The sequence below is a fragment of the Brachyhypopomus gauderio genome, chromosome 21, assembly GCF_052324685.1.
Source record: "Brachyhypopomus gauderio isolate BG-103 chromosome 21, BGAUD_0.2, whole genome shotgun sequence".
NCBI classification, from domain to species: domain Eukaryota; kingdom Metazoa; phylum Chordata; class Actinopteri; order Gymnotiformes; family Hypopomidae; genus Brachyhypopomus; species Brachyhypopomus gauderio.
In genome coordinates this window covers 1,076,826-1,102,657 of record NC_135231.1, presented here as the reverse complement: position 1 = coordinate 1,102,657, position 25,832 = coordinate 1,076,826, and the positions used below count along the sequence as shown (strand labels likewise).

Below are 25,832 nucleotides of genomic sequence, written 5' to 3'. Positions count from 1 at the left end.
AATTTCCAAAAGTCTACCCATTTTAAAGAGGACAACAGAATAAAGAGTTAGAGGGTCAGCAAATATGACCCTGTCTGATCTATAGCACAGATCTTGCAGTACATTTCTTAAGCTGATCCCTTTTGAGAAGAGGGACTATAATTCTAGCAACAACACTGAATAACAATGATAGGAACCTTTGCTGCATTTAAATCAATAAAAACATAACTTTCCCTTACTGCACTGATAACCATGGGAGTAATTGAAGGCTCGTAGTAATAGATAAACATGAAGGCTAAGTCCATGAGAACCAAGATAACACACCAGAGACAAAATGTCACCTTGGCTAGTCTGAGAGCCAAGCTTAAAAACAAATAATCAGTAACTAAATGGCCAGCCGCTGGCAACACACGGTTCCCACTTATGCACATGAACAGCGTGAGTGAAACATTTTCAAACAATTTAAAAAGGGACATGTGAAATATAGCAAGAAAAAAAATACAGAAGACTAATATTTTTAACATACCAGAATATCCGTGGACGAGACGGAAGCTCGATCGTCCACAACCCCGTTCATTTGGCCAGCTTCAGCCCCGACACCAGAGGGCGCCACCTTGGATTCGGAGTCAGAATGTTGGTCCAAGCCTATTGAAGCAGAAACTGGAGATTCATCACGTTCACCTCGACCCGAGGCAGGGACTCGTATCTACGTTTTTACTCAGGGTGTGTACGTGTGTGACAGAGAGAAAGAGAGAGTTGAAATGGTACTTTACTGACTTAAAATGCCTTTGTAGGAGTGCCCTCACCTCCCTCCATGGAGCTCTCTCCCAGGCCACTGTCTGGCTCCGTCTCCTCCTGGGCCTCTGAGACCTGCTCAGCCTCCTCCAGTTGGCTCAGCTCTACCTCACTGGCCCCCTCTTGTGATGGCTTGGGAACATGACAACCTGTCTCATGTGTGTCTGGACCTAAATAATAATTTCAATAATTTCAATCAATAAGTAATAAAATATTATTGTTATAATAATAATTATTAAGTATTGAGTAAACTGTTTCAGAATTTCTTATGAATATTTGGCTCATTTTTACTGCTGTACAGTCGTGGCACAAGGTACATATAAACATATCTGAAACAACGCACTGGACATCATGGACACATTATGCACCTGGGTGTGAGCTCTCCATCGAGTTTGGTTCTTGTGTAGTCTCTACCTCCTCCGTCTTTAGTCTGTCAGGTTGCCCATTGACAGAGGAGGCGTCCCTGAGGTACAGGGGGCGTAGTGGTGAGGTTTGGGGGGCTGGGTGAGGATGAGCCCGGACAGTTCTGTTCCGAGGGGCTGCGTCCTGACCACGGGGACCCGGCCATTTGCCCCCGGGGTGGGGGAGGGGTTTGGTGGCAGTGGGGCGGGGCTGGGGGGCTGCAGATGCTGTCTTCTCTTTTTCAGCCTCCTGGGCCTCTAAAGCCTATAAAAGCAAAACACACCAGCGCTGAGAACACAGCGTGCCTGCAAGTGCCACAACAGCCCGAAAGCAAGGCACCACAAAAACCCAAAAAAGACAAGACAAGTCGATGTCAGAGCACCCAGGCACTGATGCTGACCGCCTGGTTCTCCATGCGCGTGGAAAATGACATTGAGCATTCTGAGTCAGGGTGGCCTTGGCCGTGGTCTGGTTGATCAGGTTGCGGCTGGCCAGGTAGATGTTGTAACAGGTGCGCACGGTGAGTAGAATAGTCCCCTCGTGGATCTCGATGTGAGGTGACGTCACAGCCGTCAGCAGAGCCTGGGGAAGGATTGGGAGGTTGTAGACACACCCAACGAAAACCTTTTATGCAAGTCCACTGCCGGAAGGTCACTGGGTCCTATACTGATTTAATTTTATTGAGAGAAATGTTATCTGAAAGTAATGCTAAATTTATGTCTGGTAGGAAATTTAATTACCCAGAATTTCACCCATCAAGTGCAGTGCATCATAATCGAATGTAACATTCAAAAATTATGCATAGAATCTATAGGATTATACGAGAGACTGTTACAGTGACTAGTACTGATTGAGCCTTCTCGCTGAAAATAATTATACACGCTCTATAAAAAGGAACACATCAGTTATTTCCTATTTGCACAATTAAACGCGCCACTGGCTGACCTTTATAGCGAAGACCTCTGGTGTCTGCTTGGCAAGCACTAAATCAAACATCTGACTGGAGATCGCTCACCTTGATGATCTGGAGCTGCACGCCCTCGTCTGTCTGAGGGCCCTGAAAGCAGTTGCAGACCGTCTCCACCAGCCGGTCGATCAGCCTTTTCCCCGGTGCCCCGCTGTCCGGCGCGTTCCCCGTGATGTGGCCGTACGCGATGAGCTTCTGCAGCGGTCAGAGCGAGAGTTAGCGGGCGGCGGGCTCGCGCGACAGGGCGGGAGATGCGGTGCAGGAGAGGCGGCCAGTCGCGTCATACCTGCAGGCAGTCCAGGGAGGTGCTGACGATGCGCGGAGACTTCGACTGACACGCCAGCTCGAACGGCAGGACGTACTTGTCTGCCTCCACGTAGTTCGCTCTCGGAGGAACCACAGTACCATCCCTGGTATCCGCATATCAAAAGAATATTAAATATGCAGTATTGTATAGTACAGTGTAATATTATAAGTATCACACACATGACTTGGTGGTAGAGTGACAATTTAATACTTATATTACTCCGAAATATCTGCCCAATGTCTTATTGGTGAAAGACAGCTTAGACATTGTTGACTGAAGAGCTGGTTTAGCCGTTCACATTCAGAATGAACCCTAGCTGCAATACAGTGACCAGCAGCCAAACCCCTTCAGGCATTTCAGTTACATAACTGCTAGGCCTGTGCATCAGCACGGTATCATATCGTCCTGGTCCTGTTTGTGCATCCACTGAGCTCAAAGGTACGGGGCAAGAATACAGAAAGGGTGGACGAAATAGACTCACTTCTGCTTCTCCAGCTCAAGCTTGATCTCCTCTGAAAAGAAGCAAATAAAACAGGAGAAGGACGTCAGGAACACATGACACTCCTCACACACCTACCAGCGCGGCCTCTCGGGCCGGGCCTTCGGTCAGCCCAACCCCCGCTACGCCCCAGCAAAAGCGCACATGCCAGCAGAACGACGATCTCGGCTGCGGAGACGTGCTTATTTTTAAAACCGATAAAATGGGTATACGACATCCTGTTAACTGCCAGAGTAAAGAAGAAGGAAAATAAAGAAAAAAGTGACAATTTCCAAGTGTCAGCATGAAGGGCGTGACGGTGAAAGGGCCAGACACACGAACATGTGCAGCATATGAGCGACAGGAAGAGTCCTGTAGTCTCAGGAGGGGCAGAGCCGACATGGACCAGTGGACAGGGGACAGGGAGCAGTGTGCAACTGGGCTAGCCTGTAATGGTTCGTCTGGCCACAGAGCAGAAGGGGGTGTGTGTGTGTGTGTGTGTGTGTGTGTGTGTGTGTTGTTAACATCGACAGATCAAGGCAGAGCAGATATTAAGCTCATCGAGGACAAGGGTTCAGATCGTTCTCGAGATGGAATCTAGTGGGCTTCACGCTAGTTAGTTACACTCAAGGTCCACTGGCCACAGGAACCCGAGGGTTCTGTATTCAGGGCGCACATGTCCAGTGCTGGAGAGTAATTGCTGTATACAGAGATACACTTAGCACAACGTATTCTATACTTCCTTTATGAAAGACTTTAAGGACTGGACATGTGCACTTGTGAAACCTCTGCTTCTCTCACTCGATAGCAGGGGATGCTGAGTTTGTAATCTCCATCATCACAGGCAACAGGATGCTTAAGCTTACACAATATCACATTTCACAAGGTCATAGAGTACCAAAATCTCAATGTAGATGATCTCATAACATTTATGATGCATTTTTGTCTGTTTGCTTGAAAAAGAAATTCAGTTCAATTGACAACTAATTTCTCATCTCAATCAGCACTAGCTCTAATTTAAACTAATAAAAATTAGTAGCTGATGCCGTTTGACAAATGCCTTACAGGTATATTACAATCCTTACCAGATGCCTCCAGCCCTCCTCCTGCAGAACTACTTATTAACATGCTTAATTCAGACAATTTAAGAGCTACTGAGTCAATTATCTGAATCAGATGTGTATGCTCGGAGTTAGAGATAACATCAGCAGGCAGTTCTCCAGAACACGGGTCAGAGAGAACACAAAGACCCTCTGAAGAACACCCAGGCACACATCAAACGAAGCACACTGTTTTCACAGTTGCCACATGTGCTATCAAAAGCTCTAAGTGAGCAGGAGGACTTCAGCCTGCTCCTTTGGCCTTCCTGCAGGTTGCCAGCATGGACATCTGGAATCTACACTGGTACCTGATAGCAAGGGTCACACTACAAAGACCACAGTGTCTGTGGTATTGGAAGCTACAGTATATGACAGCCTCTTTTCTGACTGAAAACCTGGATTTGTCAGGCTCTGATCCACACTTTTGCTTTGTTCTGTCAATTTGCATAGAATGTTTAAAAAGGGGGAGGGGCTTTATTCATAGAGTAAATTGTTCTATCATTATCATCTTATCTAATGCAACAGCACATCCATGCAACATCATATTTGTAGTGTAATACTAAGTGTTGAAGCAGGCAGCAGTTAGACTATTCACGAGTTACTCATTATGCTACGAATCCAGATACTGTGTAAACAGTCTGGTGTGGAGACTGGGATTAGCTCACGCGCCCACAGGATGAACCAACAAGGACAACAGGAGTGTAAACTTAGTGCAGCAGTCACTACGCACACGACTTCCGTGTCAGGCAGTTTAGCTTTACAAGGTGTAAATGCAAATAAAGTGACTAGTAAAAAACTGAAACCGATCTGGTGAACCCTGCCGATGATATTTTGTTTAAACTATGGAGCTGCTTTGCTCTAAAGTGAAGAAAACTCCAGAACAAAGATTAGTTTTAAAAAATTCACCAGGAAACAAGATCCTCTCACATCGTTAACTTTTCAAGCTCACCTTTTCACGCCAGAACAAATATCCCGGAAGTTCGGATAACTGGAATTTCTATAGTGTCCTTACTGCCTTACATCTCCCTGACATGTGCGTGGTCACCACTTGTGTGACCGCTTTGGTTTATCATTATTTAAAATGTTTAACTGCATTTATAAGGAAAATATGTAATGCCACGTAGTGCAATTGAGTCAGATGATGCGCCCAGGGGTTTCGTCACTCGGTGGTTTCACTCACTCGTAACATGGCACACATCTATAGCTCGCTAGCCTAGTGAGAAACCAAGTCCTCTTAGGCCGACGTTAAAAGAGACTACAAGATACAGAACAACACAGCTATATGTAGCCAACACAGCTCCCCTATATTGTAGCTATACAAGTCAGCAAACCGATTCCAACCGTAGCAGGTAACGCTAGAGTGGCGACTAACCACCACGGTCTGCCCACTCAACTGTACCCGCTCCGTCCAATAACTCATGGCTGTCTGGCGACGCAAAAATAAAACTAAGCTAACTAGCCAAAATGACAGCTGCTTGTTTGTTGTTGTTGTTTTGGTTTTTCTGGCAGGCGTATAAACAGTTACACCAATGACGTTAGCTTGCCAGCTAGTTAGCTAGCATAGTAGCTGGCTAGTTACATTATAATGTTAGCCAACTAGTTAGCTTCTAGCTAGTTACAATATAATGTTGGGCCAACTGGTTAGCTTCTGGCTAGTTACAATATAATGTTGGGCCAACTGGTTAGCTTCTGGCTAGTTACAATATAATGTTGGGCCAACTGGTTAGCTTCTGGCTAGTTACAATATAATGTTGGGCCAACTGGTTAGCTTCTGGCTAGTTACATTATAATGTTAGCCAACTGGTTAGCTTCTGGCTAGTTACATTATAATGTTAGCCAACTGGTTAGCTTCTGGCTAGTTACATTATAATGTTAGCCAACTGGTTAGCTTCTGGCTAGTTACATTATAATGTTAGCCAACTGGTTAGCTTCTGGCTAGTTACATTATAATGTTAGCCAACTGGTTAGCTTCTGGCTAGTTACATTATAATGTTAGCCAACTGGTTAGCTTCTGGCTAGTTACATTATAATGTTAGCCAACTGGTTAGCTTCTAGCTAGTTACATTATAATGTTAGCCAACTGGTTAGCTTCTGGCTAGTTACATTATAATGTTAGCCAACTGGTTAGCTTCTGGCTAGTTACATTATAATGTAAGCCAACTGGTTAGCTTCTGGCTAGTTACATTAATGTTAGCCAACTGGTTAGCTTCTGGCTAGTTACATTATAATGTTAGCCAACTGGTTAGCTTCTGGCTAGCTGGCTAAACAACGTTTAATTGGGTGCTTAGCAAATAAATGACGACATTTAATATTGGGTGTCTGGTGCCGTGTTAAATCTTTAAAGTGTAAAGAGGTGTTTATAATGTTAGGGCCGAGTAAAAACGTGAACGGCGCGCTCACCCAGAGCCACCTGGCAAGCCTTGCGCAGCTGGTTGTGCTGGCTCCGCTTCACCTCCTTATCCGACAGGATCTTCTCCAGCGCCCGGGACAGAAACATGCTCTTCGTCCTGCTGCTCTCCGCCTTCGTATGCTGTCGATGGAAATCAGCTCGTTGCTGTTCTTTCATTTCTCGTTCGAGGTCTTCCCTGATCAGGCCGTCATTGTGGGCCTGGCTGTGGTAGACTGCAGGTGTCAGGAGCGACCTGAAGCTGGCCGACGCCGCCACTAGTTCCGCCGGGGCTGTGGACGCTGCTGTCTCCGTGGACGCTGCTGTCTCAGCTCGGGGCCGCCATGTTGTCACACGTCACGTCCACGTGACCGTCCGCGCGGGGTTCAGAGACCGTAGATACACAGTCACTGGTTTCAGCGGCGTGGAGAACTTTGTTAGGGGGAGCACGGGCATCGTAAAACCACCAGAACTGATGTGAGATCTGGAGCAATGAGCAAAAATCTAAACATTGTAAATCCGTGCTTCTTAAACCTTCCCTCGGGTCAGGCCACATTTTCAACCACGCTACAGGAAGCGCACTTGGTCAAGGTGCGCGCTTGAGAGTATGAATACAACATAAATATGGCTCAAAAATCTGGTTTGGATACTTGATTTAAAATGATTTAATGATTTAAATAATAATGTAGGTTTAAGTTAAATCGGTGCTGTTTTAGTTACCTTAGTTAAAGAGCCTCAGTACCTGTTGAGTATCAGATAATCTCGTTGCACTAACGCAACAGGTGCAAGTCCTGCTCAGACTGCGTCCAGACAGACAAGTTGAAATGCCTAATGATAGTTTCCTGAGGCAAATAGTTTTGCTTAATTGCTAAGGTATGTCAAAAATGTACACAAGTATTTAACCTCAGATTTAATGAAAAAAATGTTTGGCATGTTGTACAAATGTAGTTTGGTTGTGAGGAAAAATTGTATGACCCAGACCTCAAAAACGGGATAAACAAATGTGACTTGGTGTAACACATTCCAGTTGATTTAGACAAGCATAATGTTTTTTACTGGTGGATTTAAACTGGTATTTTTAAGCCCACTTTTCTGGCATTTAACTAATGATGCACTGAAATTGCGATCTCTAAACAGCTGTAAAATCGACCAAACAGTAGAGGGCAGTATTAAACCAGAATTAATTTGACTGTCCACGTACTACTTTGCAAGCCTCCCTTTTTTAAAAATGCATGAGTCTTTTTAAAAATTGGACTTTAACCTGTAATTGCGAAAGCCTTGAAACTCAGATCATAAAATTAGGTGACGCGTGGAATAGGATAAAGAGCAGTCAGATTCGTTTTAAAAAGTACATAATTAAAGCAGTTTTGTTCTAAATTTTTTTTAGAAAAATGGTTTACAAAAAAGTTTTTTAAAAAGAAAAACGACTAGATTTTCTATGCATTAGTTTATTTCATCCAGATTGTAGACTATGCATACATGTGCACCTATGTCTTAACAGTATTTATCCTTTTAAAAGTTTCATTAAATGCGATACAAATTTTACATCATAGTATTGATATGAAAATACTGATAATTTCAGTACAAATCTATACCTTAGGATTTATCTAGCAAGCACAAAATCATTGCTCATTATCAAAAAAAAAAAAAAAAACCAAAATGACAGAGGCTTTCAAGCCTATTAGTATGGTGGTCGTCTCAAGACAAATGAAATTCACAGTATGGAAAAACAGCATGTTATTGTCTTCATTTATACTTCCCAGTAAATCTGAGTAAAGTCACACTAAAACAAAGAGGCCAGAAACTGCTTAAGTGGCCTCAGCTTGTAGAGATGATTTACTATGTATAACAAACCAAACAACCAAACAATGGTCATACAACATTTAACCTTAAAAAAAGAGAAAGAGAAAATAAAAATACATATTGCGTTGATTAGGAAATAAATACATTTATTGTGGTTACAATCCCCAAGTTGTTGTTGTGTAGTGGTTAGAATAAAAATAAATTAGCAATGCTTTCTAAAGCTCTAATTCATAAGGTCACTCGTGCTTTTACAAAGAACAGTTCAGAATAAGGAGTATTGGGTTACAGTCCCATCATACTATAGTATGTGTACAATTAAAAGCAAGTCTTTGTCAAGTGAGCTGTTTGAAGTGTCAGAGAGAGAGAGAGAGAGAGAGAGAGAGAGAGAGAGAGAGAGAGAGAGAGAGAGAGAGAGAGAGAGAGAGAGAGAGAGAGAGAGAGAGAGAGAGAGAGAGAGAGAGAGAGAGAGAGAGAGAGAGAGAGAGAGAGAGAGAGAGAGAGAAGGCAAGGGGGGTTGTGGGCTGGGGACTCAGGCCAGAGTCGTTCAGTGTTTGCTGTTCTCACCCCGGGTTTCTGCTCCAGGCTTACAGAGCAGGAAACGAGGGTGTGGCAGGGTCAGACTACCTGCTGCTCCATGGATGGAAACCCAAGAGCACTGGTCAACAGTACAGGCCAAGCAGTCTCTGCTCTCTCCAGCAAACAGTCCCAGTTTTAGTACATCCATTAATGTCACATCTAGTGTCTTGGTTATATTGCATTTGGACTCCCCCATCCACACAGTTGTTAATGCAAGTTTTGAAGCAACAGCCATCCCAACAAGACTGTAGTGTAAATTCTAATGATAAAGCAATGCATCGTGGGTGGCAGAGCACCGCTTCTGGACAGGCTGATAGTCAGTGGAATGGGCCCGTTTTTTTAAGCATTAGCCATTCGGTCCAAAGGAAAAACAGTCAGTCATTATTACCCATGCGGAGGTAGGTGGGGTCCCCCCTCACCATAGCACTAAGGGCTGCAGGATTTGGGAAGGCGTGCCAGGCATGTGGAGAGCAGGTGTGGTCTCAAAGGCAGGAGTAGTTCATCTCTGAGATCTTATCTTAAAAAGATAAGGCTTCTTATAAGGTGTTCAGCCTGCAACATGCCCGCCGCACGTGGGCACAAAAATCACTACCCCCCCCCTCCCCTCACCTCTCACCTACCCCTCGGTTCCACAGCCACCAGAGGGATCCATGGCCATCATGGCGGTCAGCACCTGATATGTCACACCACTGCCCTTCTAAAAAGGTTCTTTTTCTACTGCGTTAGGTTTTATATACATGCCTATATCTACTGACGATGGTTTAAAAACATTTGCGTCAAATATCCCCAGCTACACAATCCAAAGGACAGAAGAGCACTCTCTGAAATGATCCTTCCACTTGAGGACACGTTAAGAGACATGGGGATGAGGTCCAGAATCAATATCAAGGAGACAAGATGGACAACAGGAGTCAGGTGATGGTCCAACACACAAAAATAAGAAAAAACCATCAGGTCATACAAATCAGATGTCACAGAGCTCGGATACAGACCTTGTCATGAGGATAAATGATTAAAAATAAAAATAAAAAAAAGAGGTTGATGTTCTTGGCAATAATTTAAAACAGGGCCCATTCAACAACCGAGGCAGCACACTAGAACCTCTTAGCCAAATCTACATGTACTATGATCTTTGACCTCAGAAGAGTTTAGAAGCATTCTAGTTTTACTCTATGTTCAATAAAAAAGGATTCTCTTGAGAAATACTAAAAACTTTAAAAAGTACATCAGGAAAATAAACCCCAAACATTTCCACGCTCCTGTCTTCATTTAAGCCAATAGTCCTGCCTCCCTACCTCGCAGCAGATACTACTGAACATATGACACACCAGTTTGTTCATGGTTTGAACACTAGAGTCACATGACTCTAGAGGGCGTGGTTGTCCAGAAGAAAGCAGATTGTCATCATTGATAATGTGCCTGGGAGAAGTTCTCCTCCACTCCACAGGCAGGAAAAACCTGCTGACGTGCAATCATTCATTTATTTACTCACACTCATTACGTTTTTAGTCATTATTGTGGCCCCAGGTGTGGAGGGAGGTGCTGCCCTCTAGTGGGAAGGACCAGGTACAGCGCAGGTCGTGGCTAAAGAAGTGTTGTGCAATGATGTTGCTGGAGCCCTTACCACAGGAGACCACTGTTTTTACCCTTGTATTCAACAGTCACACAAAGCAGAGATTACTAGTCCTATGGCACATGAGATGATGATGGCGTGTGTGTGTGTGTGTGTGTGTGTGTAAGATCTGTGTACACTGTGCTTACTACTTTATAAGAATAATTATGAAGAGTCACTATACTGCCTGTGTAGTGTATGTAGTCCATACGTACACCGGTAAATCTGAGCTACATGTCGCGTGTGTCTCTATAGTGTGATTATTGTGCCGTCCTCCTCCAGGTTCCGCCTGTCCAAGCCCCTGTTGGGGGGGCTCAGTGAGCCCACGCTAGCACTGGTGGCCATGGTCCCGTTGGAAGGTCGCAGGTTCAGGTGGGGCTCGTACCTGGGCAGCGATGGCATGCTGTAGCTGGCGGCCGCCACGGCGACCCTGCGGGGGGGCGGCCGGGTGTCGGTGCCCGTCTCTATCACCAAGTCCTCGTCGTCCTCGTCGCTCTCCGCCTCCTCGGGCCGGTAATTCTGGATGATGTGCGATGGCGTTGTGGCCACGGCTCCCGGTGCCGTGTAGCTGTAGTAGCTGGCCCCGCTGTCCGAGGAGCAGCCCGAGCTCCCCGAGGCCGCCCCGGCAACGGCGCCGTTGCTGTTGCCGTGCCGCACCACATTGTTGCGCTGGTTGGCCGGCTTCACCGTGACGATGAGGTTGTGGCTGTTGGCGATCATCATGTCCGTCACCTGGTCCAGCGACTTCCCGGCCACCTCGATGCCGTTCACCTCCAGCACCTCGTCGTTGACCGCCAGCAGGCCCGTGCTCTCGGCCAGCCCCCCGGGCACCAGGCGCGAGATGAAGATGCCCGGCACCTTCTCCAGGCCCTGGGGCGTCACGCGCACGCTGGAGCCGTCCCGGATGTAGAAGCCTAGCGGCTTCTCCTGCCCGTGCTTGTAGAGGCGCACGCGCCGGTGCGTCTCGGGCAAGATGTCCACGTCGATGATGGACGACACGGGCCGAAAGTCCTTGGGCAGGCTGATTATGATGGGCGGCTTCTTCCGGGTGGCATCAGGGCGTAGGAGGACTGCAGCCAGCGAGTTGGACGTTTTCTTGCGAGTCAGGGTGTCGTTGCCGAACGCAGAGTAGTCCGCTTCCTCTGCAGAGAGTGCACACAGGAGAAGAGCAGGTGTTAGCTTTGGTGCTATACACTTACAAGGAGGATAAACACACGGGCCAGTCATCACTGACCGCATGCTCCTAACACTGTTAATCCACTCCTGCCTTGGTTTCAAGTTAAAGCCCCTTGAACTGGAGGGACCCAATTATTCCCCGAGCACATTCCTGCCCACGTAAAAACCCGTTCCCACAGCCTCTATGTAAAGGGAGACCTAAACTACAATTAAGCCCAGACCAAGACCCCTACCTCCCTCCCTAGTTCCCTCCCTCTGTAGTTCCCACACACCCTCCCTCCCTCCCTCCCTCCCTACCTAGTTCCCTACCTCCCTCCCTCCCTCCTCTGGGTCTCCCTCTTTCTCTCAGACAGCAGTCATTTGCAAATTCCTCGGAGGTTTGCTCACAGGGCTGTGCCACGCGGACTTTCACCTGTGAGAAAACCACACACTCCGGATGAAAGGACTGTGGAGAGATGGAGTGAGGGAGAGGGAGGGAGAGGGAGAGCTTTGATGGAAACAGAGACGTGAAACACGGGAGGGAAGTGAAATGATGAAGAATGGAGCGGCTGATGAGGGGAGAGAAAGCCTCGTCGTGAGTAGACAGAGACCGTCATCACATCCAGAGAGAAATGGGTAACCAATCATTCTAATCATTAACCCCAAACTTTAACGCGCCTCTCATGAGAGCGTCTCTACCGCCCTGGCCGAGATGCCAGACTGGCCCACGGGTCAAGCTTGTGCCCTGTAATCCAGCACCACTGCCTCACTCACACACCTCCATCTCCAACTCCTGATGCATGATTGTTAAGAAAGTCTGGTTTCTTTTAGATATATATTTTTGGAAATTATAAACAGGTGATTATATAGTATATGCCGTTAGGGATGACATCGCCGTGTGATCGGAGGATGGCTGGATCTGACGTATCAAATGAACAGAAGTTTAAAGTTGTGTGCCAGTGAATACATTCCAGTACGAGGACCAAATGTAGCCTAAAAGGTGTGTGTGCGCACACACACGCACACATGCACAAAAACAAGGGAAGAATTGTTCTCACAGTGCAACAGCCTCCCTTTCAACTCCCCCGAGGCAAAAGAAAACTACCTGGACTTTGTCTCTGTATTTTAACCTGAAACCATGGTAACACAGAAGCATTCATATTCATGGGTAAAAATATGCTTCCCACTACCTACAGTCACATTAATGAAAGCTCATTTTCTCTCATATTAAGATGAGCACGAATCTTTCTTGTACAGGTACACGCAGACAAAAAGCCAAGCAGGAGTTCTGTCTGGAGCATGCGTCTCGTCTCCTGGGAGTCTCTCCACCAGCCAGGACTGCAGCTCATTCTCTCTTTGTGAAATTTGAAGCCCACCACAGAAACCAATCCACTCACCACCATGTCTCATTAGAAACATTACAAAAGGCAGTTCCAATTAACTACACACACCCAGATACACACCCACACCCCCACCCAACCACACCCGGTGACCCCATGTGTGTTAATTCACCACACACCGCTTGTGCTAAATCAATAAAAAGGGGGGGGAAGCGATCAATATGCAAACTGTAGAGACTAAAACCACAGCCATATGGAGCATATGGCTCATTTTACAGAAACACACGCTTCAGGTCACCATGATGAAGCCGTGGGAAGTTAATGTATGTGTGTGTCTGTACCTGCTTCCTCTCCACACCACGCTCACAAACGGTGTATTGAATGTTTGTTTTTTAATTTTCATTTTTGCTTGCAAACGTTGTTTCATACCAAAAACATGTGGTGAAGTGATGATCTAAAGCTGAAGCCAGTCCTAACACACTGCAATTACATCTCCCTCTGTATCTCACAAACTCATGCTAATGAGACGGGTGACGGGTGCACCGCACAAGCCGAGTAACGGTGATAATGGACACGCCCTTTGACCTGAGGTCACTTCACCTACTCTGAGTGTGTCTGGGGGAAGTCCTTTGCCTTACGCCCTGTTACAAGAGCACCAGGTACTACAGAAGCCTCCCCGTCTCCATGGCTCAGGGAGTCTGACACACATGCGCTACGTTCTGCGAGGAGAAACCAGGACAGCGAGGAGTCAGGTGGGCAGCTGGGAGTACATGTGAAACGCAACACCACAAAGGCTCTCGCTATCCTCTTACAGAGGCAAGGGACCACTTTCATAGTTGATTGGTAACATCCATTTAGGTCTCAGAGGAGCGCTAGTCGATGCTGCTTTTAAACAGAATAAACGATAAATAAGTAAGCATGAATCCCTATCCATGGAGATTAATAGCAGATACAACTAGACCTTATAACTCAAATACCGTTCGGTCTGAAACATTTCAATCCAACACATCTCCACTGAAGAGTGGATTAACATGTGATTTTAATTTACATAATAATGACAAATCACAAAACACGTCCAAGACCATGAGATTATGGAATGCATATATAATGTGTAGGATAGAGAGGGGTCTGTGTGCGACCGCCTGTCACAGCCTGAGACTCATCCAATATTCAGCAGCTCCGTGACAGGCCATATGACGGACGGGCCGCCCCGCGGCCGGCTTCGCTGAATGGCTCGATTCATGACGTTAATGGAGGAGGCCGCCCTGGAAACCTGCGCCTGGCATGCGGCCGGGCACTAGCGACGAGGAGCGGCCGCCTCTGAACGGACTCTCCGGGAGGGAGCTTGTTCCTTTAATGTTTGGGGGTGGGGTGTGTGTGTGCGGTTTCGTCCGTGTGGAGAGTGGGTGCCATTGCGTTCCAGTTACGGAGCAGTGAGGGTGAGGCGGGGCTTAATGACTGATTATTAAGGAGAGAGGAAGGGCAAGGGAGAGCAGGGGTGAGAAAACCCTTCCATAGGGAAAACCGTTCCTGAGGCGGTGTTATTCTCGGCTTGTGCACATACCTCTGGCACTGGTGGGATAAAGTAAACCTTCAGCTGATAGTGCAGGAGGACGGCCGAGTTACAGAGAGCAGAGGCTCTTCACGATAACCGGGCAATGAGGAGTGATGACGGAACAGGCTCACTAAACGCACCATAAACCTCCAACTCCTATACGCCACACCGCAACACTGGAAAACCCAGCAGATAGAGGACACTGTAGTTACGCCGAGCGCCACAGGCCTGCTCTTTGCTTTCCTTCTGGAGATTAAGTGATAATAACAATGAGGACAGTTGGGTTTTTACCTGAGAACAAGATCAACCTCATATTACATCCTCATTACACCAGAGCTGGTCTTTAGCTCAGGGGTGCCTCATGGCTCACAGTAAAGAACATCTGCTGTTGATTCAGTCATGTGCAGGAACTGATCGATATTACTATTATTACTACTATTGTTATTATTGATGGATATTATTATTGTTATTTATGGATATGGGGCGTTTGCATTCAGAGTGGTGCTAGCCGTACATCACACTTGATGTCTTGATTTAAAGCAGGGTGGTACGTTATGGTGCCATTACTAGGGAGGGCCATTACTAGGACAAGACTAGGAGCTGTTGCAGGTTTAGTCAGCATGACACAAAAAAGGAGCCTTCATCTTTTTATTTGGGTTAGACAGTGTGTTTGTGTGTGTTTAATAAGACTGACTGTAGGAGGAGAAACATGACTCCTTCAGGTCTCCTGTCACTGCTGTAGTAGGAGTACATCAACTCTAAATGTGCTGAATGTTATTATTTAATCACACGCAGGCAGGGAGTCACACGCAGGCAGAGACATGCTGGCACTCTGGGTTCCTGCGTCTCTCTCCCCCTCTCTCTTAGAGAATCTCTTAGTCTGCCTCCCTATCTTTCCCAGATGGGGTGACTGTGGCTGGGCCTGGGCCTGCGCCCGCCCCCCTCCCAGGCTGGGAGTCTCTGGAGAAGAGGACGTGGAACGTGGGGCTTCCTGGTCTGAATCCAAGCCTGGACACTCGGGCACTCAGACGCCTGAGCAGTGACCTGCCTGACACGCTGCTGACCCGTTACCTGCAGCTGCAGCCCTGCGGCTCTGAAAGGAACATGAAGTCTGTCCGTCAGGGGGGAGCAAGGGAACGCCTTTCAAAGATGTGATCACGCAAAGCCAATCTGCCTTATTAAAGCACGCTTCCTACCTTAATGACCCATCATTTAATAATAAATCGCCCTCCACAAGCACAGAATGTAGTGTTCGTGTTCACCGCTTGTATCGCGTGGTCCTGCCCACTTCTAGGACGTGCAGAAAAAATATTGTACATTTACTGTATTGTATATGTATTGTATGTGGTTGGGATGTGAAAGTTCTTCTTGACTTCTGACTTGAGGCACAGACCCACATTCCAATGTTATGAATTGGATGCTGAGGTGAGTGGCAAACTTTGACCTTTTATAATTGCTGCTGTAGTCCATTGTAATGAGCTCTATAGGATCCTGAAAAAGGACAAAGTGCAGAGATCTGTATAACATGGGCTTACTGGTAATGTTGTCTGGGTGAAATCTTAAATCAGAGAAAATAGGCCAACCCTGTGATCAGCCACAGCCTTGCACTATATTTGAACAATCAACTTAGCATCCTTTTTAACCTGTCCTTGGATGGCCAGCAGTACATGCATATACCTGTGCATACATGCGCGCGCGCGCGCGCGCGCGCGCACACACACACACACACACACACACACACACACACACACCTTTTCCAGTCATCTTCACTGACCCTGTGCATTCAGCAAGTAGGTAATTCCTCACACAAGGAGCTTGGCCTGCCGTCCTGGCTAATCTAGCCAGTGGAGGTGATCAGAGTCTAGCCACATTCCACAGAAGTTAAAGACAGAAACACTGAAAGACAGAGAGGTGACTGCACACCACTGAAGGTATTATGACATAAAGCAGTTCCCCTGTTGAAGTCCTCACAGTACATCAGCCTAAGTGCTTTTACTCTGACACTGGAATTCCTCTCTCAGAGTCCTCCTCTCCCAGAGACGGCACGCTGCCCCTCCTCCTCCTCGAACCGAAACAGAAATGACGGCATGGACGTCACAGGTATCGTTACACAGAGGAGAGCACACGCCCGTAATGCAGACTGGGTGACGGATGGAAAAGTAAACAGAGGGTTTCAGAAGGGGAGGGAGTATGTTACAACACAGAATTGTGGGAAAGGGAAACACCTAGCTCACCCTGTTGACCCTAACCCCAAGTTACAGGCATTCCAGTCAGGTGACATGCCAGACAAGGTCACAGACCTGTAGTCTAAATAAAAAGGTTACCCAAAATAATTTGTCTAACTAATCTGACAAGCTGTAATAATCGAAATCAACTGCAAAATGAATGTAACACCTTTCAGTTTATAGTCTGAAATAGCAGTGAGGAGCTATAATAAAGTCTTTCGCTCTAGTGAGTTAATAGCTGTTGCAACACGATCTCGTCGTATTCTGATCGATTTATACAACGAGATCTGCGGTTTGGGTGTGGGTGACATACCTTGAATTGGACAGAGCAGAAAACAACAGTCTTGGATTACAATCTTCAAATATTATTAGCAAATATGTCGACTTCTTAAACCGATTACCATGAATAAAAATATTCAGTAAGTCTCTCAGAAGCCAAAGCGGTTTTGATCATATTGTATTAGCGTTGACATCGCGGAACAGACACAGCTAAAAACGCGGTTATCTTTATGGACATAGCTGAAAAAAACTGGGGAGATTTTTATATATATATGATAGCAAGGTAATTTGTTAATATCTAAGCAAATCTGAGATTCACTCTGGTCTGAAATACATGCCAACTAGCAATCTCTAGTTTTTTATTATTAAATAAGTAGTTCATAACCCAAATGACTGTATTAGACAGAGCTGTGGAGTTTACATTTATGACTTGCTTTAGCCTTCTCGAGGTGAACACACACACACACGTGTGTTTATATATATATATATATATATATATATATATATATATATATATAAATATAAAAGAGACTTTCTTCCTTGGTATGCTTTACACCGTATCCGTTTTCTTCGTGTGTTCATCTTTTCGCGCCGCTATCCCACAAATCCTGGCGTATTTTTTGGCGCTTCACATTGAATGGGGCTAGATTTTAGAGTGACACGTTTTCTAAAGAAAAGCTTATAAAAGACAATGAGCGGTTGTTGAACATGAAGTGGTCGTTCATTTGAACCCTTTACCAAAATTGTAAGGAAACGCATTGATACTCAAATACTCCAAAACCAATAGAGTTGTATCGGTCTACTTATCTATTACTGGGTGCTGCAAAATAGGCGAAGGCCGCAGCGCAGCACAGTGAGGGTAGTGGGGTTGATCACAGTCAGCAGAGCACGTCAGCGTTTCACTGGATCAGCAGTACAACACGAGGAACGCCGTGAGATACGGTGTGAGGAGGAGGAGAGAGAACAGCTCATTTCCTGGACTCATTTAACAATTAATTGGAAAACGGATTGGAGGAGTGTGGATCTGCAGAGATGAGCCAACTCGGTGTGAAAGTTATGAAGCTGCACTACCCTCCAGCTACAGTAACACATAAAAACGAATCAACCGTTCATGCAGGAGGTTTGTGAAGTTTCTCTTTTGACTTCAGAAAAGTGGTTAAAAAAAAAAAAAAAAAAAAAAAAAAAAACCACACCTTTCTTTACATCATGGTGGTTTGTATGATTAAGGCATTCAGGATAATATGAAAAACAATCAACTGGGCACTGATAGCAAGGTAATTTGTTAATGTCTAAGCAAAGCTGAGATTCACTCTGGTCTGAAATACATGCCAACTAGCAATCTCTTGTTTTTTATTATTAAATAATAGTTCATAACACAAATGACTGTATTAGACAGAGCTGTGGAGTCTGCTGTTATGCTTTAGCCTTCTCGAGGTGAAGAATACAGAGTGCCATTTCTAAGTGCATTCTAGTCTGGGCCAACGTACACAGGTTAACATGAAAGGAGCTCAGGGAAACGCCTGTTCAGCTTCAGTGAAGAAAGGAGATTGTAAATGGCTTATAAACCTACAAAGAACCTTTCAAAAGTCTGGTTCAGCCGGCCAGCTTTGATATTTGAAACTGACGTAAAATACATTACTCCTACTGAGGGGTGTTATTCTGAAAAAGGTTTTCTTACCAGCCATAACCAATTACATTCTAAAAATACCACAGCATTTCACCTTCATTACATTTGAACCATGTATAACTGAAAGGGGGGTGTTACATTGACATGAATCCTACTCAAAATATAATAATTTTCTGGGTAATACTGAAGTGGGACATGGATGTAAATACAGGTCTATGTGAGTCACAGGGAAACAAAGGAACAAAATGTCTTATCAGCAAAAGTAAGCCAATAGACTCAACAAAATATGCACTACCACACCTTTATTAAACAGAAGATCCATGACTGGTCAGGAGACTAAGCCTTGAATGTATGCATGTGTGTGGTATGTGATGGCTGTTCGGTATTTAACCCAGCATGCCTTGCTGCACCCCATCACCTCTCAAGAATTCCTCGTCATTAAGCACAAGGACTTGGGCCTCTTCACTGTTGCCGTGGCAACAGGTAAACAAGCGTGAGACTGGTGGCATTGCAGCCATGCAGGCATTGTGCAAGGGAGTGTGTGTGGGTGTGTGTGTGTGTGTGTGTGTGGGTGTGTGTGTTGAAGACGGAAGGGGTGGCATAGACAATGCACACTAAACCTTCGAGTGGTTTGACGCAAGAATATGATTAAGGCAACAGCATGCCAGCATGAAAGATTCAGCAAACTGACTTCATTTCAGGCCACTTCCACATGCAAAAGAGTTTCTGCTAAACAGAGACAAAAACCAACGCATGCATACACAAGACACTGGCAAATAGACACTGAGAATGTCTCTATAGACATAACTAAATCCCCAACCACATAGCTCACCGCAGAGAAGCTCAACACAATGACGTCTTATTTCTATATAATGCATATAAATGAATAAATCCAAGTCACTAAATGTTCATTCAGTTATGACAAAAAAAAAAATCGAACTATTAGGCTACACATTTCCAGAAAACAGAGGCATACAGAAGAGCATCTCTGAACGCACACCACGTGGAACCTTGAGGCAGAGGGGCCACAGCAGCAGACGACCACACCGGGGTCCACTCCTGTCTGCTACGAACAGGAAACTGAGTCAACAACATGAAAGCATAGATCCATTCTGCCTTGTATCAACGGTTCAGGCTGGTGGTGGTGCAATGGTGTGGGGGATGTTTTCCTGGCACACTTTGTGCCCATTAGTACCAATTGAGCATCGTGTCAACGCCACTGCATACCTGAGTATTGTTGCTAACCATGTACTTCCTTTATGACAAGTGTACCCATCTTCTGATGGCTACTTCCAGCAGGATAACGCGCCATGTCAAAATGCACGAATCATCTCAGACTGGTTTCTTGAACACGACAATGAGTTCACTGTACTCTAATGGCCTCCACAGTCACCAGATCTCAGTCCAATAGAGCACCTTTGGGATGTGGTGGAACGAGAGATTCACATCATGGATTTGCAGCCGAACAATCTGCAGCAACTGTGTGATGATGTCATGTCAATATGGACCAGACTGTCTGAGAAAGAAATGTTTCCAGTACCTTGTTGAATTTATGCCATGAAGGATTAAGGCAGTTCTGAAAGTAAAAGGGGGTCCAACCTAGTACTAGCAAGATGTACCTAATAAAGTGGCCGGTGTGTGTGAGTGTGTATATATATATATATATATATATTTAAATGCCATTTCAAAACATCATTGGCAAGTAACAGTGTAATACAAGAAACACGTGGGTGAAGCCTGTCGTGTAGTATTACTACAGTGATTCATGATTCACTTGGAATGCAAGACTCTCGATACTCTGAAGTGACTAAGAATATCAAGTGTTTTTTCCGTTTATATTGGAGTTATGGTTTCAAATAAACCTTTTGTTGTCTCCATGTTGATTACAGTCTACATAATGATCACATTTGCAACATTGCAAGGGGTTGTGAGTGCAGACAAGCGTAAGTGAAGACTTGTTCCATCACTGAGATGCTTCTGTAGTGGTATTCCATATCTGAAGAGTTATTTTAATAATGTGGGGAATTGTCATGTGCCCTGAATAATGTAATGCAGAATAAGTCAAACCAACAAGGTGGTTTGATGGTGGCTGAATCAACCATTCCAAAATGTGTGTATTAAATATTCACACAAACCTACACAATACTGTGTAAAAGTCTGAGTAATTTTCAGCAATGGTATAATGACAATACATAACGATTCCTCTTTGCTTCTGATACAAACAGAAAATACAATAAATGAAAATACATTAAACTAACCCCATCAAAATGGGTTCTATAGGCAAAAGTCACAAATTAGTTGTATTCTGTGAAATAATTCAAATAAACCATTGCTAAACAACAAATTTAGTAGTGACCTTTGACTTTTGTACAGTACTGTATATTCAGGCATATTCTAATTCTGATGTTTGTAAAGACCAAAACATATAGCAAGCTGTAAGCCCTTTTGTAGCAGTTAGGCTGTTTGCCTTACTAATAATGACTGAACTAACGACCAACAGCGACCGCTTACACAAACAGTTAGCAGCTGACTTGCTGCTATGCTATTGAACTCGAGCATGTAGTTTGATTATGTTAAACTTGTGATGTCACATGTAAAGTCTCCAAGTCACTCGTTTATCACAAAGGACAAAGGTACGTTTCGGTTGCACCTTGTGTTCACGCATGTAGTTTGTTAATGCGTGTTGTCACACATATTCCAGAGGGTACACCAGTGTTTCAGATCAGTGTCACTTGCTAGAGCTGATTTATCAAAATAAACCATTCCATCATGCAAATGCCCGTCTGACTAATATTCATGTACTTCTCATATTTGACCAGCAATCCATTTCGTGCCCATTTAATTTTACAAAGTTGAACAATGAACTGAATAAATAAGATTGCAAATAAGATTTCATAAAAACAAGCTCCACTAGTGTCCTGTCATAATAAAAGTCTTAGTATTGGTACACTATTGAGTGTTGAGAAATATGCGTTTACAATGAATACATTCATCATTTGACCGCTCATGAGTGACATAGCAAGCTTTGGGAAAATTTGATTATTCATACTTAAAATCAACAATTTTTTTTCTGATACATCAATTGCAGTCCTTAAAGAGTTTGGGTGGAACCCCCAGCATGGAGAATAAAAACAGTCTACTGTAGTAAACGAAGGACAAACTAAGAGGCAAGATGACAAAAGGCAGAAAAATTTAAGCTGCTTGGCCCTTACATTACTGTGGGGATGATCAACCCTAATGACTGAACTCAACCCAGAAACAAACAAGAAGCAGATGAACATTAATCCAGTCAACATTAATCCAGACTGAACTAATTCATGTTAACGCTACCACTTAAATCAGCACATTTTTTTGGTGCTGAAGTGTTGGGCTGAGAAATTAGTACTTGCTACCTCTTCTGATGAACATCCTGAGAGCCTGGAGTGTGGAGAGTACAGAGGCATGAACACAGGCAGGTCCTGCCCTGGCTTGTGCCCGTCTGTCAGACAGTCAGCGCTAAGGGAGAAGAGTCAACATGTGCCCCTGCTAACATGTACATACAGATTCTGAACAAACTGGGAATCTTGGGCAGACGCACAAAGCTGAAAATCCCTGCAGAATGTCCTCACATGGGTGTTAAAGTAGGGTGGTCTGTGTGTCCGACACACACGCACGCACACACACACACACACACACACACACATCACTATGACCAGAATCAGGGCACAGCAGGATACTAGCATGGAGCGTGTAATTGAAACACAGGCCCATGGAGCATTACACAGTGACCCGTCTAATCTCCTCCTGACAAAGTGGCTTAGCATCCACAGGTCGTATGGCACACAGACACAGCTCAGACTGGGGGGCTCCGAACAGTCGATGGAGCTTCTGACTGGGACAACACTGGAAATGAAATATGCTCCCAAAGAAACAAACAAACCCCCTGCAGAGCAGGTAATCATCCCAAACAAACCCTGCATCAAGGCAGAGCCCACAGGCAATAAATTGAATCACTTTTCATTTCAAACATGAATACATAAACATGCATAAACATACGTAAAAATACATAAACATCTCAGAGCATTTCATGACCAATGAAGTACAAAAAAGTGGATCACCTTTCAAAGGTCACTGTACACAAACAGACCATAACAAGCTGTTTCCAAGACAGCACTTCCTGGGTCATCTCCACCATGATTACAAGTATTAAACATAAGTTTTGGAACAGCTCAGCTCTGGGTCTCAGCTCTGGGTCTCAGCTCTGGGTCTCAGCTCTGGGTCTCAGCTCTGGGTCTCAGCTCTGGGTCTCAGCTCTGGGTCTCAGCTCTGGGTCTCAGCTCTGGGTCTCAGCTCTGGGTCTCAGCTCTGGGTCTCAGCTCTGGGTCTCAGCTCTGGGTCTCAGCTCTGGGTCTCAGCTCTGGGTCTCAGCATTTTTAAATCCCTAACTCCAGATCTCCCTCAAAGAACTCCAAGCAGCTCAGCAGTGCAAGACTGTCACATTTCAACACTCCACTGGAGACAGAGGAAGGAATGAAGTGAAGGATCAGAAACACTTAAGAATAGAATCAGAGTTGTACTGCACACTCCCATTTTAATACTATTGCTGTTACAAAACAATGATGCCCTGTTAAGACTACACAGTCAAACCTACGCCGACACTGACGAAGCTTCCTGTATGACTGCTGACCTGCTGACATTTCAATCTGATAAGACCAATAAACACAAACACCACCCCGTCTCCAGACCACGGGCTTCCTGAAATGTTCAGATATCAACAGCAGGTGCACCCGTGCTAGTTCATTTTCGTTTAAACCCACTGCACCTTGCAGCTTTACGGGTGCTACAGCAAATCTATTACAGGCAGGAGCACAATGGGTTCATAGAACACTCGGCCCTTAGAGGAATTCTCTATTCGCCAGCCAGAGTTCAAATCACTGCATGTACACAGATCTGACCTCTGACCTGGCCTTCCACAACCCTCACCTTTCCTCTGTAAGAAGAGGCGGAGCAGGGGCGCTGCTGTGGATATAGCCTTGTGGTAGTTGTCATCGTTATTGATGGGCAGCAGGTCCCCGTGGATGTCAGCGTAGCCCACCAGGAGGTCCACGTTGGGGATGCGGTGCACGTGCTGCAGCAGGCCATAGAACTCATCGAAGCGGCCCGGCTTTGAGCGGTCCAGAGAGAAGCGTCTGAACTCTGCCCCGAACTGACAACATAAAGCGCATGCAAACGTTAGCATGCAGACACAGGCATGACAAAGCACTTCAGACAGTCATTCACACAAACCCAGGCATTTCAATAGCTTCGAGATACGAATGTTAATGTTGTTTTTATTTTAGATTATGGAGCAGCAGCCCTGGATCCATGAACAGGATGACAAGTGCACACGTGCGTGCGCACACACACACACACACACACACACACACACACACACACACACACACACCTCTTATAAACAAATGTTTCAAATTAGTAAATTGAATCCTGCCTGGACTGTGGTTTTTAAATTATCAGTATTATTTCAGACAATGAAGATGCTTTAGTGTTTGGAGTGGGAGGTGGAGTAAGTTCTATGTTTAATGCATAAAAAATCAAAATATGACACTACACAACATAGTATGAAGACATAAAGAGGAATTAACTTACATTACGGACAAATACAGGGAAATGCAAATCATAAGTACATAAAGAAATTCTTTTGGTAAATGTTGCCCCAAACCAGTTAAACTGAGTGGGTATTCAAATGACAGAGACTGACATATTTTTTGTCATAATTATGAGAAGAATCAAGTTACTGTTGAAGTTAGCCACATTCCAGAGATTCACTACAGGACTAGTCACCCTAGAGTTTACAACACACTACCGCCTCAAATACCAAAGTTTGCCCTCAACTACAATTAGAGCGAATATAATCGGTACGATCAACGATTCGATGCAGTTGAATGAGCGAAAAGATCTTCAAACGGGACGCCACAAGTGACCCATATACCCATTTCTGCCAGTGCAGGTCCAGCAACTTCCGATGAAACCCCAGTCACTTCACATTCACTGTAAACAGGCCCGTGTGTGTGAGCCGAACCGAACACCGAACCGACCAGTGTGTGTGTGTGTGTGTGTGTGTGTGTGTGTGTGTGATCACCCAGCGATACCCCCACGGTCATCAAGTGTCTCACGCCGTCTTTACGAATGGGCTTCGAGTGATAATCAAGAAATCCCACAAAACACTTAAATACTTGAAAGACGCGTAGAGACAAAAGCGAAAATGTGATGGAGCCGTGTAACTAGCTAATATCTCACAAAAATACGAGCCTTTCCCCCCGACGAGCTAATGATTACCACAGAAAGTTCAGTGGGATGAGGCTTCGCTCCCGTCTAGTCAGCCATGACTCGGGCACCCGCACGGACGGCTCGTCCCAGTTTACCTTACTCAAGGTAAAGTCGACGTTTTCAGTGGAAACACAACTTATCTAGTTATGGTTACCTCGCGTAAAATGGACCACAAGACACTAATCCGCCCGCCGCGGCTCGTAAGAAGTAACGAGCTTGCTACGCACCTTGCTCTTCACCTCTACGGCGCTCAGAGTTCGGTTGCTCGGCACTCGGTGGTTTTTGTTCATCTTTCGCTAACTGGACCCCGCCACAGCACACTCGCCCTCCTGGGGCTGCCGCACTCCACCCGCCTCAAACTCAATGTGTAAAATCGCTTTCTTGACTCAGTCCGGGCAGGTGTGAAGGTCCGGGAGCGCGTCTATATCTCTGTTCGTGTTCTCCGGGTCGAGTAGCAGCGACGGCGGCTGTCAGCAGACGCTGTTCCCAAACTCTGCCTCACCTCACACACTTGGCCACGGAGCTGCCGCACCGCCGGTGACGCGGCGCGCACCCAGGAAACGGCTCTCGGCTCAAAGCTCGCTCCTGCGAAGCGCGCCCCCGCTGGCCGCAAAACCGAGACAAGGAATTCGTTCTCTTTGTCTCGCCCCTCGTAATTAGGGAGAATTCATTATTCATAAAATAGTGAGGCCTGAACCGGAGCTATATACTTCTCGGTGTAAGACCGTGACCTCCTTCACAGAATTAGAAATAAAAATTACCAAGTGCTCTACTGTCTTTCTTTCACTCGCTTTATCTACATCAAACAAACAAAAACGAGTACTTTTTTGTTCATCCTTTCGAATCTGAATATGGACTGTGGACACAAACACTTTTCACTAAGGAAACGATATTCCACACCATCACATGCATGTCGACTTTTAAACATCTTTAAAAAGTG

At 45.3% G+C, this 25,832-nt stretch overlaps 2 protein-coding genes across 2 annotated transcripts in view; both read right to left on the bottom strand.

The window, feature by feature from the left end:
• Window positions 1-6,790, bottom strand: part of arfgef2 (ADP-ribosylation factor guanine nucleotide-exchange factor 2 (brefeldin A-inhibited)) — a 22,673-nt gene extending 15,883 nt beyond the window's left edge. The window contains 12 exon segments of the mRNA XM_076984537.1: window positions 506-624; window positions 786-944; window positions 1,143-1,236; window positions 1,238-1,339; window positions 1,341-1,409; window positions 1,411-1,440; window positions 1,577-1,597; window positions 1,600-1,758; window positions 2,192-2,338; window positions 2,430-2,553; window positions 2,932-2,962; window positions 6,429-6,790. Of these exon segments, the coding sequence (XP_076840652.1) occupies window positions 506-624; window positions 786-944; window positions 1,143-1,236; window positions 1,238-1,339; window positions 1,341-1,409; window positions 1,411-1,440; window positions 1,577-1,597; window positions 1,600-1,758; window positions 2,192-2,338; window positions 2,430-2,553; window positions 2,932-2,962; window positions 6,429-6,594 (1,221 nt within the window). The 5' untranslated portion in view covers window positions 6,595-6,790.
• Window positions 6,791-7,846: 1,056 nt separating this feature from the next.
• pard6b (par-6 partitioning defective 6 homolog beta (C. elegans)) lies at window positions 7,847-25,674 on the bottom strand. The gene is made up of 3 exons (XM_076984535.1): window positions 25,120-25,674; window positions 23,549-23,771; window positions 7,847-11,547 (listed from the first exon to the last, which is right to left on the bottom strand). The coding sequence occupies exons 1-3, from the start codon at window positions 25,180-25,182 to the stop codon at window positions 10,655-10,657; spliced, it is 1,179 nt and encodes a 392-aa protein (XP_076840650.1). The 5' UTR covers window positions 25,183-25,674; the 3' UTR covers window positions 7,847-10,654.
• Between the last annotated feature and the right edge of the window lie 158 nt (window positions 25,675-25,832).

What these genes read in the sequence shown, in the direction of transcription:
- pard6b (XM_076984535.1), bottom strand. Translation starts at nt 25,182, where the DNA reads ATGAACAAAAACCACCGAGTGCCGAGCAACCGAACTCTGAGCGCCGTA. An exon ending in CCGTAGAGGTGAAGAGCAAG is followed by an intron (nt 23,772 to 25,119) that starts GTGCGTAGCAAG and finishes TTATGTTGTCAG; the next exon opens with TTCGGGGCAGAGTTCAGACG. An exon ending in CCTCTTCTTACAGAGGAAAG is followed by an intron (nt 11,548 to 23,548) that starts GTGAGGGTTGTG and finishes CACTCTCTGCAG; the next exon opens with AGGAAGCGGACTACTCTGCG.